This window comes from Thunnus thynnus, chromosome 22, assembly GCF_963924715.1.
Source record: "Thunnus thynnus chromosome 22, fThuThy2.1, whole genome shotgun sequence".
NCBI classification, from domain to species: Eukaryota; Metazoa; Chordata; class Actinopteri; order Scombriformes; family Scombridae; genus Thunnus; species Thunnus thynnus.
This window is the reverse complement of record NC_089538.1, coordinates 9,531,217-9,543,887: the sequence shown is the minus strand read 5'-3', so window position 1 is coordinate 9,543,887 and position 12,671 is coordinate 9,531,217. Positions and strand designations below refer to the sequence as shown.

Genomic DNA, 12,671 nt, shown 5'->3' with positions numbered 1-12,671 from the left:
GGTGCCATCTAGTGGCGTAAATCAGTAAATGCTAGAAAGATACACATAAGGCATACAGTACCTGATGACTGATGTGGTCACCAGGTAAGGGTAATACTATCAAAACAAGTACATTGTTATCCCATATATTTGATTTAAATGTCTGATCAAATGACACATTTTACAGTACACACATCAATATCAATTTTCTTTAATTTAAGTGTGCTGGTACAAAATAACTAAATCAATTTTGGAAAAATGTTTTGTAGTAAAATGTTTAGATTTAGTATCTTGCTGATTCTGTCAGTTTAAATTTGACTCTTTTTTAAAAAAAAAAAATGTAAACAGGTTGTTTGTACTGAAAGTGTTTTAGTACACTCATGATTTTATGCACATGGACAGCTTCAGGCTCTAACTGGACCTAAAAACACTAAATTACCCACATTTTGATGTTTAAAAGGTGTGGACGCTACGGTAATCGTCTAAGTCTAGAACACATATTAGAAGGTATTACATCACAGAACAACTATGAGCCAAATGTTACACCTCTTAAAACCCAGTAGAAATACTACAGGAGATTTCGTCATCATTTGTGATCAACTGGTTGCACTTTGCTCACCATCAAATCACATGAGGCTGATCAAGGCAATTAAAGGAATATGACGTGGACTATAAAATGTGATTAGATCAATGTCCAATACAACGTGGCATGTGTGTGTAAGTAGGCCTACATACACTGTGTCAGTGGATCGTCACTCACTTCATAGTGTATTTCTTATTAGTTATATACTATATATTCTTTTAGTAACTCATCTTATTACAGGGACTTCCTTCAGACAGAATCTTATCAAACTGTGGTTTAGTGTTGCCAGTATTTTCATATGGGGTCTATTTGAGTTACAAAAAGGTTGATAAATGGGCCCCAAGGGGTTCATCTGCAGGATCCAGGACCCAAATGTGTTATCCATATTGGTTCAGTGAATATTTTGACTGGAGCCCACGTTTCCTCATAACGTTTCCAAGTGTATGCAAAGAAACTGCATTAACACTTAATTTCCTTTTTTTTTTTTTTTAAATAACACATACAGAAATTCTTTATAGAAATGAGCACTGACAGATAAAAAATAGTGAATTGCTCTCAAATTAGAAACAGGGCCACACATCTGGCTCTGATGAGCTACTGGCAAACACAGACCTGTTCATCTGTGGGTAAAACACTGACATGTGGTACTATTCAGGCCATCAGAAATGTATTAAGAAAGGTGTTAGTCTGGCCTGATTTCTTATGTTAATTTCCAAAATCATATAATTTTTCTTATATATAGCATGAGAGAAAGTATACAGCGACACTGGCTTCCTTCCCTGGAGAGCAAATTAATATTTGACAGTGAATTCAAACTGAACTGGACAGTTTTTATGTTCATCATTTTCCTCAACCAAACATGCATGTGTGGTTAAAACCGATAGCCCACAATAAATTTATACTGGAAACTTTTTAAAGACATTATTCAGAAAATGATGTGCCAATCAAAGCCCCAAATATTATTTTCTGCAGATTACCTACTGTTTAAATCATGAAGGCAGTGTTGTCATTTTATGTATTGGTATCCTGCAGAAAATAGATGATCCAGATCTCATCCATTTCTTATTTTTGACTGTGTTGCATGTATGACCTGGATGGATAATGCAATGAACAGACTCTATAACACATTTTGAGGAACTGGTTATTGCTCCTGCATTAAAAACAGGAGTTTATCTAGGACAAAAATGAATAACCCAGGTAGGTCCTGGATTAACCACCACCATCACTGACCAATCAGCGAATTCACAGTCTTAACACCATGTTAAACTCTTAAAGCTAGCATGTAAATCATGTGGCCTCTAATATGATCAGCCCTGTCTGAGCCAGTGCCTGCATGATTTCCTGTGTACTCAGGGCTGGATTACAAACTGAGCAACGGAGGCAACTTCCCCCAGAGCTGCAGGAGCCCTCAAAAGTCTTGGTTCTGATAATCTGATTAATTTTAAATTTGTTTGGGAACATGCAGCCCTAAAGCAAGCTTATATCATCTGAAATAACAAGGACCTTGGGTCAGATCCTCTGTTTAATCGTAGAGGGGGAAAAATTTTAGACCTGTTAGATATTTTTTAATTTTATTCTATTGTTTTGTGTGATGTGGCCCATATGGGGCTATTGTGACATTTAAATTTCCCTTAGTATTAATAAAGCATTTCTTATGCTTCTTCTCCTTATTATTATTTCAGTTCCTTTTGGCATTTAAATGATGCATACTCCCTAATAAATTTGGATTAGATTTAACTGCCACAACAACAAAGCTTGGACCAGGTAGTAATCCAGGTTGGGAGTGTTGGTTGGTCTCTGGGCTCTATGCAAAATATAATTACAAAGCTATGTGTTTGTTATAGGGGCCTTCAGTTCATTTTTTTGCCCCAAAGCCCCCCCTGTAGGTGTACACTTACACTGTTTTCAGTTTCGTTATTACATGAAAAAGTTCGTTAGCTACAGTTAATATAATAGTGGATTATGTTTTTTCAAGTATGCTGTCAGTCTATTCTTGGCCAGACAGCCTGAGTGTATGAAGAAAAGCTTGCTTATGAAATGTTAAGAAATATTTAGACATCAGTAATCATTTCATAGGAATTCCCCTGACTAAACTTTTACCCCTTTTACCTTTGCCCTAGAAACATTGACTGTCGCTTACGTCAACATCCTGCACTACATCTCGCGATAATTATAGAGTATAAATACAGCTGCTGTCACTTCACACGCATCATCAGTCAGCTCATTGACGACTAAGATACTTCTGAATCAACCGGTGAGTCTTTTATCTACACAGTTAATGATACTTCTTAACGACGTGGCAGTTGTAGTTGAGTTGTTTTGTGTCATTTTGTAGCTACTGAAGACATGCTACTGTAATAAGGAAGTAGTCTTGCCTCTTTATTTTTCTGGCTTTTCGTGGTTTTCTTAGAAAATAATAGAAACGTTGTATTGTCTTATCTCTACAGGTGTTTTCAGCAGACATGGCAGCAGCAGACGTTATCCCAAATCAGGTAAGTTTGTTCGAAAAACCTATGCAAGGTTATTTAGCTAATGTTTGTTAACTGTGGAATAGCTTTATATATATATATATATATATATATATATATATATATATATATATATATTCTACAGTGTAATACTTAAGCAAAGCACCATAGAAAATGAATTGTAAAAAGTATAAAAGTATGTACACTGTACCATCTTTCCTCCCTTATTGCTGTTGGAATAAGATTTAAGTTAATAGGTTGGTTAAGCTCTCGTTAAGTAAGTTCAAGTAAGTCTAACATTCCTTTTGTATTTCCTCACAGAATGTGGTGGAGAGGGTGACCAGCCTTCCTTTGGTGAGCTCCACCTATGGCTTGGTGTCCAGTGTGTACTCTAACACTAAGGGCACCCACCCTTACATCAAGTCTGTGTGTGAGGCGGCAGAGCAAGGAGTCTGGACCATCACCTCTGTGGCTCTCACCACTGCTTCACCCATCATTGACAAGCTGGAGCCTCAGAGTAAGCGCCCTTGGCTCTGAATTTAATACATCTTGCTTTTAAAGTTTATGGGATGTCAAAACAAAACTCTGTGGTGATAGTTAGCTGAGTCACACAGGCAGAGCTGGAAACAGGAAGTTCAGGTCATGCTACTAGCTGTTACTCATCTTGATCTTTCACCCAGTTTGCTCATAATCATCCTGGAATAAACCAAAAACTTGTGATACATTTGTTTTTTTTTAATTATCGGAATATTTATTCACTTTTTAAAAAGTAAATAGTAAGTAAATACTAGTTTTTTCTAATTTGCGTTATTGTTTTGTTGCCCACAGTTGCCATCGCTAATGACCTGGCTTGTAAAGGTTTGGACAAGATTGAGAAAAACTTGCCCATTCTTCACCAGCCCTCTGAGCAGGTACGCCCTGGTTCCATGACCAACGTAATTGCACAATATCCTAGCAGACAGTAATGTGAGCCAATCTCCTGATGGCTGAGCCGTGACCTATGTCCCGTCTTTCTCAACTGCTATCTTTTCACCCACTTCAAACTCATCCTTTGCTGCAATCACTCCAAGGACAGCTCACTTTATTTGTCCATGTTTTTTTTTGCCCCTGCCCAGATTGTTTCCAGCGCCAAGGATGTGGTAACCAACGCTAAAGACGTTGTGTCTGGTGCCAAGGGCACAGTGTCAGACACCCTGACCAGCATGGTGGAAAAGACTCGGGGTGCGGTTCAGGATGGGATGGAGAAAACCAAAGCTGTGGTCACTGGGAGTGTCAGCACAGTACTGGAGAGCCGTGTGGCCCGGATGGTGAGCAGTGGAGTGGACACAGCTCTTACCACGTCTGAGAGCCTGGTGGAGCAGTACCTGCCTTTGACGGAGGACGAGCTGGGTGAGCGGGCTCAGAGCCAAAACATTGTGTAACACCTGAAATCACAGAAATCTACTCATGACCTATTTTTACAAGTGTGGTGAAAACCTCAACCAATGATTGAGCTTTCCTATTTCAGCTTGACTCAATAGATTTTTTAAGAGGTTAGGAGGCGGAAAGATTATTCTGTATGACTTGATGCGCCAGAGTTTGTATGAAATATTAAGTGAGAAAGGCCACTAAGATTAATCTTCTATAACAAACTGTGTCAAGGGTCAGTTATTAAGAAGCAGCTGGAGTACGTTGTTGACCATGGATTTGGTCCAGTTTCCAGGAAAACAGGACTTATCGGATTATGCTCTTCTGAGAATCCAAATTTGCATTGGTGGTCTGTTTTTCTCCGCTGTTAAAGGAGTTTTTGTTTAGAGTTAACTGTGGGTTGTTGTGAATGACCGCATTCTTCATGGCTTTAAAGCGCTCATGCAAGATGCTGTAGCAATTCATCGCAGACAAGAAGGGATTAAATCAGCTAGAACATGTTCCACTAGCGTTTTTAATTTGTCAGGATTTTCATGATTGAAAGCATCCCTGACAAGAACATAAGTTAAAGTTGTGGCTTTCATATGTTGTCTGTCTTTTTTTTATTATTTTTTTAATGGACTATTTGTTTTCCTTCCCTTATGACAGAGCTGGAGGCGAAAACCGTGCAAGGCTTTGACAAAAAGGAGCCGAGCTACTACGTACGCCTGGGCTCCCTCTCCGCCAAACTCCGAAAGCGGGCGTCCGCCAGGGCCTTGGCCAAAATAAAAGATGGCAAGCAGCGAAGCCTGGAATTCATTTCTGAGCTGAACTCCACTGTTGACCTGGTGGGTCTCCTTATTCATTAATAATAATGATAGTGGAACAAATTCAACATTTTTTTTCATGAAAATTGGAAAGCTCTTGGACAAATTCTACCTAGTAAAACATGAGAAAGTAGCTAAAATGCAATGTCACATTCCTCAATATTTATTAGACTGCTGTCTTAAAATGTCAAGCTAAGCAGATTATTTCTTCTACTGCTCATGGACAGCCAATTAACTTTTAAAGTGTTTGTTTTTCCAGATTGAATATGGCAGAAAGAATATTGACGGGGCTAACCAGATGGTAAATGACAAGCTGAATTCTTTGGTGGCGTGGAGGTCCAATTGTCCAAACCAAGACAATAGTCATGAGGCAGAGGTAAGGAGGTGGACAAGTCAAATATGCAATGAGATAACAGACTGAATTGTGTAAAGTGTAAACACACAAGTACCTTTAAATCTGCTCCTTCCCTCTGTCTAGGTAATTGAGTCTCGCACATTGGCCCTGGCACGTTCCCTCACTCATCAGCTCCAGACCACCTGCCTAGTCCTTGTCTCCAGCATGCAGGGCCTCCCCAACCACATCCAGCAGGAGGTGATCTCCGTCGGCCGCTCTGCCACACAGGTCTATACCAGTTTCAGCAAGGCTAAAGTACTGGGAGACCTGCCAGACAGCGTGTTGACCAGCAGCAAAGTCCAGCTGGGCAAAATGAAAGATTCCCTGGACCACGTCATGGATTATCTGGTCAATAACACGCCGCTCAACTGGCTGGTGGGTCCCTTCTACCCCCGGGTGAGTCCTGAGGAGACGCAAACCGCATCCTGCTGCTCTCCCTCCACCCAGCCGTGCCAGGAGGTCCCCAAGGAGGTCGAGATGGAGTCACTGGATTCTCAACAGCAACAGTGATCCATCACAGCTTTGTGTTTTAATCAATATATTCTGTAGCAATACTTATGAATGCTTTGTCCTAAAAGATTTATGTTTTTTTAAACTAATGTTGGACATATAAGAATCTAAAATTCTCATAGTTCCATGTGAAGAACGATACTATTTTGTACTTTTTAAAATTTTTATTTCTTGCTGCAATCATCTCTTCAGATGTCAGATTTGTTAATTCTGTGCGCAGATAGAAAATCAAAACATTTACATATCAATGTGGTGAATAGAATCCTGCTTTAATCTCCACATAAAATGTACTGAAACAAGTGTTTTGCAGTTTCTGGGTCTTTTATTCCTCCACTTAAAAGTACTTTCTCTTGAGGTAATGTCTTAAAGATTCTTACAAAATGACACATTAACGGTTGTTTTTAAAAGCCATAAAAATGAATGTGACACAATCTCCATTTTAATTAAGTTTCTGCTCCACAAACAGAATTAATCACATTATAATCATGTCCAGGATAAAACTCTTACACTTCTCTCTGCTAAACCACAGTAAATTGATTCAACTTTATTTATAGATAGATGGAAATAGAGAGAGAGAGAATTGCATTAGGAGAAAACCCAATTTCGCATGTACAAATTAGTAATGCTACAGAGATCAATTATTGACTTGCCTGCCTTTCTAAAGTCGGACACTACAAAATCAAATAAGACATTTTGACAGATAAGCATGCAAGACAAAATAAGCTTTATTATATATTTTAAAACACATTAAAACAATCAAAGCACATTGTGAACAAAACACAAATCCTGGTCACAGTGGATATTCGGGCATCATTACTCATCGCTGGCAGCGGCTTCGCCCTGACAAATATTCCATCAGTCTCTGAAAAATGCAAAATGCCTTTTGGTGGAGAAGAGTTTACCAGACGTACATCTCCAAATGTCTAACAATATACTCCAAATAGCCTCTACAGTCACATTTAAAAGTGAGCTTTGTATTACCGTGAGCTTCTGAATCTGACACCATGCCACATCATCCAGCAGGTCAAAGTTTATTTCATCCTTGGTCTCGTCAGAAAAGCAGACAGTCTAGGAGGAAAGAGCCACATCACATTTGCATGATTCTAAGAAACAAATTATGCCAGTGGGGAAACTGTCTTTGTGGGTCTTGATGGGATTGTGGGTCTTGATGGGTTGACCCAGTTCCTCCAGCTGAAGGACAAACCCACATGCTTCACATAAAATCTCGTCTTCCTCAAAAGCTGGTACTAAATAACAAGGATAACAATGTAATACCTGTCCCCGTGCTGTGGTTACAGTGATGTGTGCAGCAGATCCTGCCAGTGAACACTGCAAATCACCAGCAGAGACGACAGACCTGGAGAAGCACGAGATTTAACAGGTCAATTTCTTTTAGAGCTGGCTAAAATTACTACACATTAGATCTGAAAAGTATCAGCAAAAACAACATTGCAATTCAATGCATTAAAAAAAAAAAAAATTCAGTCAAGTACTTTAAAATCTTGAAAAGCATGTGTAAGCAGTCTGATAGTACAACATGTTTCTTTCTCTGACGGCAATAACAAACCTGAGTTTAGGTTTGGTTGCTGTGGCCTCATTATTGGTCTTGGACAAGAAGCTTTGAGTCCTTTTGGCAGTGACTGAAGAACCCCTGCAGAAAAATAACAGCGATGTCAAGACCTGCATAAAGTTCATCATAAATAATACACAGTCTTACCTGACGTTTCCAGTGCTGTTGCTACCAACTAATGTTCTGGTCCTTTTTGTTCCTTTTCCTCCCTGGAAAAACAAACAAAAACATAAATGATTTCTCTAAAAACAAAAGAGCACTTCGGCAGATCACTTTACAAAATGAAAAAAAAAAAAATCCTTTTACATATACAGACACAAGATGAGCTGATCTGCCTACTAAAAAAAATGTATCTCAGGTTGGTCTAATGAAGATGTTATTATGGCTGACTCACACTGTAGTGCCAGTCTTGCATGTATGCATTATCGATTCCCCACATTTTCTGAATTGTGAGTCAGTCACATACACACTCTGATTCTGTCCACTTCTCAACAACTTGTCAAATTAAAACCCACACAGATAGGGAGAGAACCCAACATTATAACTGCACTGAGCAAAATAGACCAAAGATCATTTACTGTATCAATCATGACCTTTTTAAAATAAAAAATGCTCAAGTTTTCTGTTCAAATTCAACCTATCAGACATCTATGTGGAGAACAAACATCCTCTAGTTTCAGATTAAACCACAAGTAGATTTAATGCAACACTGCACATCATCATGAATTTCACTCACTGGCTGAATCTATCCAGCCCCTTCAAATCCTATTGATGTGTAAATATAACATCAGGGTATCACACCCCAACAGGTTAAAAAAAACAAACAAACAATCTAACAAAGAAAAAAGTATATAGAAAATAAATAAATCATAAATCTAAAAAGGGAAAAAGTAAATATATACAAAGAAACACTAAGTCTACAGTCATTGCAAAAATGAATAGCCTATATCTTAAAATCTGACTCATTGTTTACAGTTAATACACATAGTAGTAGATAATTGATGATGATTTGATTGCTGCCTCTACAAGAAATGCCTGTTTCTCTTTCACATTTGCCTGAGAAAGATCTTACAGATCGAAACATTGCCTCAAAAACAGAATAAAATTCATTGGGAGCTTAACAGTGTGCAGACCTCACTCCTTTGTACCCTGCAATGAACAATTTTTTTGTCTTGCATCTGAATAATATGCCTGAATGTGCGCACATTGGTCCCTCTTCTAAATATCACATCACACATGGAAGCATTTTTTTCCCCTCATTGAAAAGCAAAAATACCTGCTACATCAGTGTTTTTCAGTCCTGGGTCCTGGGGCACGCCTGCCCGGCCTGTTTTCTATGTTTCCCTTCCTCCAACAGGCCTGATTCAAACAATCAGATATCATCAAGCTCTGCAGAAGCCTGATAATGACTCATTCATTGGAATCAGGTGTGTTGGAGCAGGGAGGACAGGGATGCGCCAGGACCAGGACTGAAAAACACTGTGATACATCACCTACCTTAGAGGTCTTGACTGAGGACTTCTGAGCTGCTGGGGTGGACTGAACCGGTGTAGAGTCAATTGATTTCACTACAAAAAGATGAAAAGCATAGCAGTTATCTTTATTTATAACAAATTATTTATGCAGAATTTAACTGGAAGTAATATCACCTCTTTTCCTGGGTACCCTGAGGGGCTGCCGCATCTCCAGGGATTCATTCTGGAAAAACAATTATCTCTGTTATTTCAAAAAAAACATCTCTAGATTGTAGCAGATGCGAATAAAACTGCTGACTCAACTCACCCTCATGGCAATTGACACATCACTTGCTGAGATTTCTTCCTCTGACAGACAAGGTCAATTAACAAATGAGTGTATCCGCGACAATAATAACTAATTTTAAACCTCAAACACCTTCATACGAGGAAATGATCACCTGTTGAATAAGGAGGGGGGGCTCACCGCTTATTAAATCCACTAATCTTGTGTTCTGAAGCGAAGGAGGCATCTTCATCAGCTCCACTTTGAAGACTTTGTCTACTGTTGCCAACATGTTCTCCATTTTGCCCTCCAGCTCGTTCATACGCTCCTGTGCTGTGTGAGGAAAATGCGGTGCACTTCAGGGCAAAGATGAGGGCCACTAAAGGATGTGAAACTTGACATTTTTTTTGGTAGTTTCAGCTACCTTCTTTCTCAAAATGTTGAATGAAGAGCGCCAGTTTGCTCTGTCGCATCTCTCTGCTCAGCTGCTCCTTCATCTGGGCTTTACCTGCGTTTCTCGTCCGCTTCACCGGCATCTTGCCTCACTGTCCTCACCAAATTCAATCTGCTGTGTGTGAAACAGCTCTTGTTCTTTAAATACACTCACCTGCGACCGTACAACTTTTAATTAAGATAACCAGGCGCTTACCTGCAACTCTAGTCATGAGGTTCTCCACGAACTATGTCGCTTGGCGGAAGGGCACTGAACAAAGACCTCTACGGTAGGTATTCCTGCTTTGTGTGGTGACACTGAACAGAAACCACCAAAGTCCACGAAATAAAAGTGAGTACCCCAATAAAAGTGTAAGTGATGCAAGACCCTGTTGTGTTCATGCACTCCCAAAGGTCGAATCTCCTGGCTGAAGGAGACGTGTTGGCCTCACAACATCAAAATGAAAGTAGAAAGTGAGGCTCAAGTAAAAAAAAAGAGTCCTGCATTGATGAAGTCCTCTGAATGTGCCTGGATATTCTGGAAAACATCAGTGTCAAAAGTTCTAGATGATGACTTTTCATTGTCAGACCTGCAGTGACTTTAAAAGCAACAATCATAGGTGAAGAGCAGGTAAGACACCCTGGACCCGGTCAACCCAAGAAGGACAGTGAAGAGTCTCAAGATGATGCCAAAAAAAAATTGGACACACACATTAAGTTTTCAATCAGGTCACAAACTCATTTATTGCAGCGCACTTATGTGTAGACATTCAATTCCTTTCCACAGGACGGCAAGAGATCACTTAAATGTATTGTTAAAGATCAAGAACAGTCTCTTCTGTACATCCTCTGCCAATAAGGAGATCAAATGTACAAAGTCAGTATAGGGTGGAATCCCTTAAGACACATTAAAAGGGTTGTTAGTGATAAAAATGCTACGTAACTACACTGTCTGCAATCCAAATGTCAATAGTACAAAAATAAATAATTGAGAATTTCTTGTTGTTTTGGAGGGATAACTACTATTTGTTGTTAATATTCTGAGGTGGTCATATCTCATCCTCACCCTGGGTTAAGATTAGGTTTTAATCTAAGCAGTGCAAATTGAATATTTCACAACACAATCTCATCTGTACAAGTCACTCCCCAAAGTCTACAACGTAACCATCACCACTCATTTCTCAACAGTTCATTACAGCACTTTGCTTTTTTCCTGTTTCATTGTTAAGTGGAATGTCATGTTTTTCAAAATCCTTCTTCCTTGACAATGATCAGCAGTTCTGAAAAAGCCCTTTGTAGTATAAAGCTCTAAATGCTTCTGCTATTATTCAAAGCTACTGTGTGTAAACCTTAAGAGCGATCTTGTAAGCAAATAATACACCCGATTTAAAAAAAAAAAAACCTTACTGGTTTATTCTATGCCATAAATCCATTGTGATATTCTGTGAGTAATGTGAAATACAGATCTAATTTATCACGACTATAAGGCATATTAGCTGATCGTGTACAGTATGCTACTGTTAAAAAAATGCAGATATTAAAAACACAAGTTGGACTGCGGTTCGTCTTTCCCTGCAAGAGAACATGTCTTGTTTTTAAAGGTGTGGGAATGGCTGCTTTTCAGTAGTGTGGCACACATTTTCACTTCCAATTGATTTGTAAAAAGGATCTCTCCCTCCGAATGGCTGCTTTTAAACATATGCGTTTGAGTGTTCATGCAGAGATCAATACTTGAGATCAAGACCTGTTTTGATTGCGGGGCGTCTGGAATGTTGTGATTATTAGTGATTGTCCATGACCTCGGTCCTCTCCCATTTACACACACGTGCTGCCAACACATATTTACACAAAAACAGAGGGCCCCCACTCTGTGCTTGCACATTTACAACGAGAACAAACAGACCTGAACATTCATTAAGACGAAAGGCGTCGAGACTTGTTGCCTTAAAAAATAGGCAACCCTGGTTTTCAGATTCCCATCCCCCCACCGAGTAAAAAATATGTACAAAAAGACAGGTGGTGGGTTTTTTAGAAAGTGCACAAAGAACAGTCAGGGTCTGTACACGGTCCACTACTCAACCCACTCAGACTGATCTAATCTAAGGATAGTTAGGACAGATTTAAGCAAAGTGGCAAAAGGCTACAAGACTGGGAACTGACTGCATGATTACACACACACACACGCACACACACACACACAAACACACACAAACACACAGTATACTGTATGTCTAGGAGCAGTCAATACATTCTGTACAGTGAAGAATCATTCTATACACCATCTGTAAAAGAAACACACCAGTCCCCAAAGATTCACTATAGCTTTCCAATCAGTTTACAGAAATAGTTCCACTTGCAGGTGCTGCTTGGAAAATCTATGACGAGCATGATAAGGTTGTAAAAAAAAAAAAAAAAAAAAAGCAGACAAAGGGCATCTTCAAGACAAGGAGAAGAAGTACCATGTTTGGGCGTTTGGAGGTGTTTAAATCATATTTTGCTCACACTCCCAGCCCACCATCTATCTTGGACGCTCCCCTTTCCTCCCGCTGTCACGCTTGACTCGTCAGATTTTGTGTGTGAGTGGTGGTCAGATGACCGGGGGTCCAAAGCATTTAAGGCACCACTGGATGCTGGGGCTGGGCGGGCGATCGATGCGGTGCAGAGACTTGAGCTGTTCTGTGCTAAGTTCATCATAGGCCACGCGGTACTCCCTGTCGAATGCCTCTGCAGATATAAAGAGAGGGAAAAAAAGTCACAAAGCGTAGTTTCAAGTTGGATTCTT

The 12,671-nt window shown here is 39.6% G+C and overlaps 3 protein-coding genes across 6 annotated transcripts in view; 1 reads left to right on the top strand and 2 right to left on the bottom strand.

Annotated features, from left to right (window-relative positions):
- Positions 1-2,713: 2,713 nt before the first annotated feature.
- Positions 2,714-6,447, top strand: plin2 (perilipin 2). Its single transcript, XM_067580732.1, has 8 exons — positions 2,714-2,816; positions 3,010-3,054; positions 3,352-3,547; positions 3,859-3,941; positions 4,146-4,419; positions 5,086-5,264; positions 5,503-5,619; positions 5,722-6,447. The coding sequence occupies exons 2-8, from the start codon at positions 3,025-3,027 to the stop codon at positions 6,145-6,147; spliced, it is 1,305 nt and encodes a 434-aa protein (XP_067436833.1). The 5' UTR covers positions 2,714-2,816; positions 3,010-3,024; the 3' UTR covers positions 6,148-6,447.
- Positions 6,448-6,852: 405 nt separating this feature from the next.
- cdca9 (cell division cycle associated 9) lies at positions 6,853-10,046 on the bottom strand. 2 transcript variants are annotated; one of them, XM_067580734.1, is made up of 10 exons: positions 9,882-10,046; positions 9,659-9,790; positions 9,500-9,540; positions 9,367-9,415; positions 9,215-9,285; positions 7,898-7,926; positions 7,715-7,798; positions 7,423-7,504; positions 7,129-7,215; positions 6,853-7,009 (listed from the first exon to the last, which is right to left on the bottom strand). In XM_067580734.1, exons 1-10 carry the CDS (start codon positions 9,991-9,993, stop codon positions 6,965-6,967), a joined length of 732 nt encoding a protein of 243 aa, XP_067436835.1. In that variant the 5' UTR covers positions 9,994-10,046; the 3' UTR covers positions 6,853-6,964. The 2 variants fall into 2 exon arrangements, with proteins under 2 accessions (XP_067436835.1, XP_067436834.1); XM_067580733.1 differs by having other exon boundaries at positions 7,865-7,926; positions 9,882-10,044.
- A 558-nt stretch (positions 10,047-10,604) lies between these two features.
- The window catches only part of dennd4c (DENN/MADD domain containing 4C), a 38,062-nt gene continuing 35,995 nt past the window's right edge, over positions 10,605-12,671 (bottom strand). For all 3 annotated transcript variants that reach the window (XM_067580728.1, XM_067580731.1, XM_067580730.1), the window contains one exon: positions 10,605-12,613. In XM_067580728.1, the coding sequence (XP_067436829.1) occupies positions 12,477-12,613 (137 nt within the window). In that variant the 3' untranslated portion in view covers positions 10,605-12,476. The remainder of the gene's footprint in view (positions 12,614-12,671) is intronic.